We start from the raw sequence: 7,382 nt of genomic DNA, 5'->3' as shown, positions 1-7,382 counted from the left end.
CAAGTGCATCATGATTGATCATCACTTAATCGTGTTGTTACTATGTACATTGTTCTCTTGATTCTGCTCACTTCATTCAGCATCAGTTCATGAATTCTTTCCAGACTTTTCTAAAATCAGCCTGTTCATCATTTCTTATAGATGTGTAATAATTTTTAAAAGTATCATAAAGTTGTTTAAATATTTGCCAAAACACAGTCAATTAAATTAGCGAGACTTTCTAGGGATACAAAGACCTCAGGTTTGTAGCTGCCATGCTTTTGCAAATTATAAATGATTTAATTGACAAAAACAGTGTAGGAGAATGGAAAAAACCTCAACTGGGAACCCAAGCACCTGGGTTTGAAGCCTGAAAACTCAGGGATCCCAAAGTCCATGTCTATTCTCCTGGAAGACCTCTTCTTGCCTGGGTTTCAGCTGGGAGATATTAGGGAGCCTCTCAGCAATTCTGATCACCTGCCTCAGGCACCACTTCGCTTTTGTGAGGCCCTTCTCTTTGGACATTTACGGCAGTGACTGCCAGTGAGTAAGTTCAAGTCGGCTGCTTTCTGGTTCAGTTTCGGGGTCTTAGAGGCAGCCTCCGGGAGTCCAGCAAGGAGAATCTGATCTTCTCCTCCTCTACCCTTACAGCCTGGAGTTTGGAGACTTTTCCCGGGAGACCCTCCCAAGAGGAGGATGGGCGGCAGAGGCAGTAAATTAAACTGCTACAAATCTTCCAACAAGGTAAAGAAAACAACGCTGAAGTTTGGTCCTCACAAGTGCTGTCTTTGACTTGGGCTTTGCCAGGAGGCACCGATAGGTTCTGGTCCCCTGGGGTCCCGGGTCGGGTCGGGGGGACTCTGAGTCTGTTCTGAGTCCCCACTCCCACTTGCGCTCCAGCTGGCCCCTGGCCACTAGACACCGGTTTGTGTTGGTAAGATTAACATGGAATCAGCCAGTGGAGGAGGCAGCTCTCTGTGCGTGGGTTTGCCTTGCACCAACCCTGCCCCGGGACGGAGCTATCCTAGCTGAGCTTAGTGTAGCTCAGCCCTCCCCAGGAGTTCACTAGCACAGTCCCAGGCAACCGTGGCGGAGTATGTCGGAGGGGTATTGAAATTAGTACTGTACGGGGCACTTTGATAAGATGGAGCCTTGTAGAGGTGGGGCTGCAGAGGAACAGGGGATCTGGGATGTCCTAGCCAGAACCCCATGAATGAGCTCCCCTCTTTCCTTCCTCTCTCAAGCTTCTTCTAAACTCTGGGACTCACTTGGGATTGATTACTATGAGGGAGCCCTTCCTTTCTCTGGACTTGTTAAGCTCCTGGGTCAAGGGTGGGGGTGGGGGAGAGGTACTTGCTACTGGGACTCTCAAGTTACTTTGGTATGGGGCCACCTGCCCCTCTGGAACTGAAAGTCATAGAATATTAGCACTCAAAGGCTCTTCTAACATAGACTTTCTAGACTACAAGGGACTTTGGAGGTCATCTTGTCTGACCCCCTCATTTTACAAAGGAGGAATACCAGAGCTAGAAGGAGCCTTAATACAGAGATCGTGAAGCTGAATGTTAAAGCTAAAAGAGATCTTAGGACAATGTTATTCTCATTTTATAGATACTTGCCTGACATTAGATAAATCACTCCCCACCTTTGTGCCTCACTATAAAATAGTGAATCCACCCCAGAATGGACTGGATAATTCTAACTGCTCCATGTTCCTGTGGCTGATCAGAAACCCAGCTTTACTGTGTCATAGTGGATGGCACATCCTTCTATCTTGCTGGTCCTTTTCTCCCATGTTTCACACCTGTCAGAAGGCAGGTTCTTTGTTTACAGAAGTGGGATGTTGGGAAAAGAGATATTTTCTCAGACCAAGCCTCCAAGAGGGAGTCAGAGATGGCAGCAGCTTCTCCTTGGTGTTCCCCCAACTGGGCCACATAGGAAGATGGATGTTTAATAAATATGTAAGACCCTATGTAGGGTACTAATGTAGGATATGTGAAGGATCTGTGATCTTCCTGGTGAGGAACTCTCTTTCACCAATATTAAGATTTAGTAAGTAGCTTCCTGAGGTACTGAGATTTTAAATGACTCAAAAATAAAAGTCCAAGGCAGGATCTGAATCCAGATTTTCCTGCCCCTAAGGCCAGTTCTACTGCCTTTGTTTCTGGGGAGACGGAAGTAAATGAGGCCTTTATCTTTAATGAACTCATAATCAACAAGCTCTGGGGGAAATAAGACTTAGGTACAAATGTTTTTAAATACAAAGTACAGTGTGATTAGTGCCTAAGAGGAATGCTATGAGATCAGATGAGACATTACTACTGACTAGGGAAGACTTCCTGGAGTAGGTAACATTTGGAGTAGGGCTTGAGAGTTGTCAGTAAGCAATAATGTGGAGAATGGGACAAGAAAGGCTTTGGGATAATGGGGAGGAGGGGAAGCAATGCCCCATGGGGAGGGGCATACTTTTGAGATATAATGACATATTCCAAACAAACTGGATCTAAATTATAGGAGGATTTATAGCATGTTTGTTCACAATGGATACTTAGTGAATGATAATTAATTTGAAGTAGGCTAGAAAGGTAGTATGGAACTAGCTTCCTCAAATTCAAGCTAAGGAATTTCTGCTACTTTAGTAGAAATTGGAGAGCTTTTTTGAGGAGAGAAGTGATGTATTTTAGTCAGATTATTCTGCCAGTGTTGAGATAGATTGGAAGGAAAAAGACTGAAGGTAAGAAGATCAGTAAGGTGAATTTTCTTGGAATCAGAGAGGACAGAGGGGAATCTGTGGCCAGAACCCTATGAACAGAATTTTGCCCTGGCGAGTGGCCAGGCTGATATGAAGAAGGTATGTCTGTTCTCTCCCCACCCTCTCAGACAGGGAACTGACTAGACCCTCTTACCCAAAAAGATATCTAGGCAGCCTGGGTAATCACTGATTGCAAGCCTTTTGGCACAGAAACCCTCACTCATCCTGGCTCCAAATGAGTATGCTGGTGTTTCTCCTCTGCCCACACTGTACTGCTAGTGCCCAGCCCATGCCCTTACATGGCAGGATGGACTGGTTTCTTTTTTGTTGTTTAAAGTTCAGTTCGTCTGCCATTTCACTGATGTCGAGCAAGTTCCTCCTCCAGGTACCAACCCTTGGCGGATAGCCTGAGATCCTGAGACAGTGCTCTTCTGCATCTGCCCCTACCCCAACAGAAACCAGCTAGTTCCCTGCCCCTGAGCCCTGAGAGATCCTGTTGTTCCCCCAGAACCCGGTTCAGGATTGCTGACAATGGGATGAGAGAAAATTGGTTAAAATTATGGGAGAAGGGATTGGAGGTCTAGAAACTGATAATGAAACCTCATTGAGTTGTAAACAGGAAAGCACGTGGAAACATGAGCTGCTGTTATTTAATGACAGGCACAATGAAGAAGGCAGCATGGCATAGTGGATAGAGTTGGCCCAAGAGTCAGGAAGATCTGGATTCAAGTCTCACCTTATCAGTTATTGGCTTTGTGACTTTGGTCAAGTTATTTAACATTTCAGTGGCCCAGGTCTCACTTTAAGGCTAAATTACAGAGCCAGGCTGCTCCCTAAACCAATGAAATCACAAATCTAGGCAAAACTATTATCAATAATAACATTTCAAGAGGCCATGATAACAGGAATGTGCATATACACATATACACTATACATAGAGTTTTCAATTCACCATGCTTTAGCAGACACCCTATGAATTTGTGGGGGTCAAAATAATTTATCTGATGACAGATGGCTCTGCTCTCAGCTAGACATTTTTGTACAACCTTCACCACACATACATTGTCCAGTGTATATAAAAAGACTTTTGAGCTTGATAAGACCTGGCAGACCTTCCTTATGTTTCAATGTCAATTCGAGGAAGGTAGACATCAATATTAGTCTTAATCATGCTAATATATAAAAGTAAAAAATAACCTCTGCCTAATATTGGTTGGGATCAAACTCATATAGAAACAGATCCCCTTCAGGTTAGCATATTGACTTAGAAAAACATTAATTAACATTATCTATGGTGTACTGTATTTTTGTTTATTTTGTTAAACATTTTTCAGTTATGTTGTAATCTTGTCCTGGTAGCACTTGGGAGTTTTACAGGGCCCTTGTGGTAGAGGCTGTGAATTTGACACCATTGGCATGGGAATCATTCTTCTTAGAAATGAGGAGCTGACCTCCATGACCCTTCCAGTTCTAACATAACAGAATTCTAAGACTTGATGGTGTTCCAAATCTTTCTCTCTTCTATACTCTTGAGACCCCAGAATGTCGTGAAGAATCCTTTTAGCCTTTGTTTGGAATAGGTAAAAAGCATAATAATGATAATAACAGTGATAATAATTACATTTGTATAATACTTAACATATCTCATTTGGTCCTCATAATAACTCTAAGAACGGGAAAGAACATGCTGGAACCAGCTTTTGCCGCTTGGGAAGAGCTAATCAAACTGAGATTTGATTTATTGTTTTATTGATTATCTAGATTAGACTGATATCAAATAGAAACAGGAGCCACTAAACCTTACACAAGAGTCCCTGTAAAACGTAGTCACTTAGAAAACCAAATATTAATATGTTGTGTTTTTATTTATTTTGTTAAAGATTTTCCAATAACATTTTAATCTGTTTCCTAACCATACTTGGGAGTATTAGTCATGTGGATTATTTTAAATGTGGGTCATGAATACATATTTTGGGGGGATGAGCCAGTTTAACATTTTTCAACATACTCCTGACTAGGAATGAGGTGCTATTAAAATGTCTATTTTTACATATGAGTAAACTGAGGCTGACAGATTAAGTGATTTACCTACGATCACACAGTAGCAAATGTCTACTTCAGACATTTAACTTCTTCCTCTCTACAAGTTCAACCCTCTAACTACTGAACTAATTTCCCTTCTTATCTTTGTCATCATCTCCCCAGAGGGCTGAGACTAGACAAGCAAGATGGAAGGTTGAAGATAGCTGGTCTGCCATGGACACATAATGTCTACCTCTGGCAGAAGGCTGGAGTTCTCCAATCTTCTTTACCCCATTACATTGAGGCAGTCAGGACCTATCAATGAGTTCTCCACATCAGCACATGCTGACTAAGAGATCTGACTAAGCTATTACACACTTAGAAAAGATTGATCACTCACTCTCCAGGCCAATTCTTCTGTTAATAAACTTGCTTGTAGAAAAACAATCATTGATAAAATATTGATAAGAGAAATCATGGAATTTTTGAATACCAAAGAGAGAAGATAAGTAGAGGGTCTGGTTATCCAGCCTAGCACCTTTGTCCAGTTCAGGAATCCTTTCTACAGATAAATAGTGTGATAGGGTGGCAATTATCCAGACCATGTCTCAGTTTTATAATTCATTGAGTATGTGACCTTTGGCAAAGTACTTTCTTTTTCTGGATCTGTTATTCTACCAAATAAGACCATTGGACTATATGGTGCCTTTTTTTTTTTTCCCCAGATCTAAATCCAATGAAAGTGAAGAATTTATGATGTCAAAGTTTAGTGGTTATCTAATGCAACTCTTTTATTTTAAAAATGGGGAAACAGAGATCCAGAAATGGGGAGGGAATTTGTTAAAAATTACAGAACTAATATGTAGCAGGACTTGGATTTAAACTTAGGTTTATTTTTGGGTTCTCTGACTCCAAATTCAGGGCTGCTTCTAATGTCTGTTGTTCATTTATTTCCATCATGGCCTACTTTTCATGATCTTATTTTGGGTTTTCTTGGCAAAGATCTTGAAGGTTTGCTTTTTCCTTCCCGAGCTCATTTTACAGATGAGGAAACTGAGGCAAACAAGTTTAAGTGGTTTGTCCAGCTAATATGTTTAAGGCTGAATTTGAACTCTGATCTTCCTGACTCTGGGTCTCGCATTCTACTTAGTGTGCTACCTAACTGAACTTACAAATGTATAAAATTAGAATAACTGAATTTTTATGATTTTCTGATCTACTTTTTAGTCACTATCATTAGTTATTAAGCCTATGCAATCATTTCTGAGACATTTACAGCTCTGAGACATTTACAGCTTTCAGTTAATCCCCAAGATGGGGGGGGGGGAGTTGTTGATGGGCAGATACCTTCTTCCAGACATCTTGCATTACCTCTAGGAGCCCCAATAAGTGGGAGCAAGTAGCAGCAAGAAGACCACAGGTCTGTTGGATAGCTATCACTTAAAGTGATCCATTATTTAGGCACCCCTACGCTTTTTAGGCATCTCTGTAGAAAGAGGCCTGGCCCAACAAGGGTGTTTCTAAGTAGTTTTGTGTTAAAGGAAAAGGAAGTTTTGTGGGGAGTTCAGGATGTAAACTAATCATCCTCCTCCCTATCCCAAAGCATACTCAAGCCGGTTTATCTATCTTCCATTAGTAATGATGAAATTCTTAGATCTTTGAATCAGAGGAGTCCAAATATGCATTTTACCTATTGGGAAACAGAGATCTCTTTTAGTATCTGGCAACAATGATTTTCTTTCCCTCTGAACTTCTCTAATCTGGTTGTATACACAATAATCTCTCTGAAGCTTTGGGTTTCCGTCCTGCCCCTCCCCCTTCTTCCCCAAGAGGCCCTCTGGGCCTCCAGCCTCTGCCTCCTTCCTGCCCCTCCCCAACTCTGTGAATCAACTTATGTGGTAGATTTCTGGTTCTATACCTCACTTTTTCCAAAAATTTTGTCACTAGAGGACCTAGACACTACAAAGGAAGATGTACCTTGGGGCAGAGTCTATCTAGAATTAGGCATACATACTGGCTCTCTGGATACCTTCCTCTTGGATACCTTTCCAGTCTAGCAGAGTGTGGAGGAATCTCAATTTATAGTGAGATTAATTTATCCCTTTTTTTTTTTTTTTTACCCCAGTTCAATTTCAGATACAATAGGAGATCAAAGCTTTTCCAAGTGTGAATCATGAAAATTCAAAGGGACCTCAAAGAGATAATATGATCATGGATTTAGAGCCCATAAGTCTGAGATAAAAACTGAAGCCAGCTCTTCCTGACTTCACATAGGAGTCTTTCTCTAGTCTACATTTTTCAGTATGTACCTGAGCTGGGAGAGCTCATTCTTTATCATCATTGACAATTGCTATCCCAGCTTCTGCTTGAAGTCTTCCAGTGATGGGAAATTAATCAGGTTTGATGTGACCTATTTCTATTTTGAGACAACTCTTAAGTGTTTAGATTTCCTTTCAATTGAGCCTTATATTGCCTCAGATCAATGCCTCTATCAATGTCTTCTCTTTTGATTCCCTGAAGCTCTTAAAAAGGAAGAGGTATAGGGTGACCTCCCTTTAAAGCTTAGTACTTCCTTAACACAGGATCACCCAGTGACTAACTAATGATTTCATCACATTTTCCTAATATT

At 41.3% G+C, this 7,382-nt stretch overlaps 1 protein-coding gene across 2 annotated transcripts in view; it reads left to right on the top strand.

The window, feature by feature from the left end:
* Positions 1–500: 500 nt before the first annotated feature.
* The window catches only part of CCDC69 (coiled-coil domain containing 69), a 37,600-nt gene continuing 30,718 nt past the window's right edge, over positions 501–7,382 (top strand). For both annotated transcript variants that reach the window (XM_074291834.1, XM_074291833.1), the window contains exon 1: positions 501–723. In XM_074291834.1, the coding sequence (XP_074147935.1) occupies positions 676–723 (48 nt within the window). In that variant the 5' untranslated portion in view covers positions 501–675. The remainder of the gene's footprint in view (positions 724–7,382) is intronic.

Source organism: Sminthopsis crassicaudata, chromosome 2 (assembly GCF_048593235.1).
Source record: "Sminthopsis crassicaudata isolate SCR6 chromosome 2, ASM4859323v1, whole genome shotgun sequence".
NCBI classification, from domain to species: domain Eukaryota; kingdom Metazoa; phylum Chordata; class Mammalia; order Dasyuromorphia; family Dasyuridae; genus Sminthopsis; species Sminthopsis crassicaudata.
Note: the sequence above shows the minus strand (reverse complement) of the source record. Positions and strands in the feature narration are given on the sequence as shown.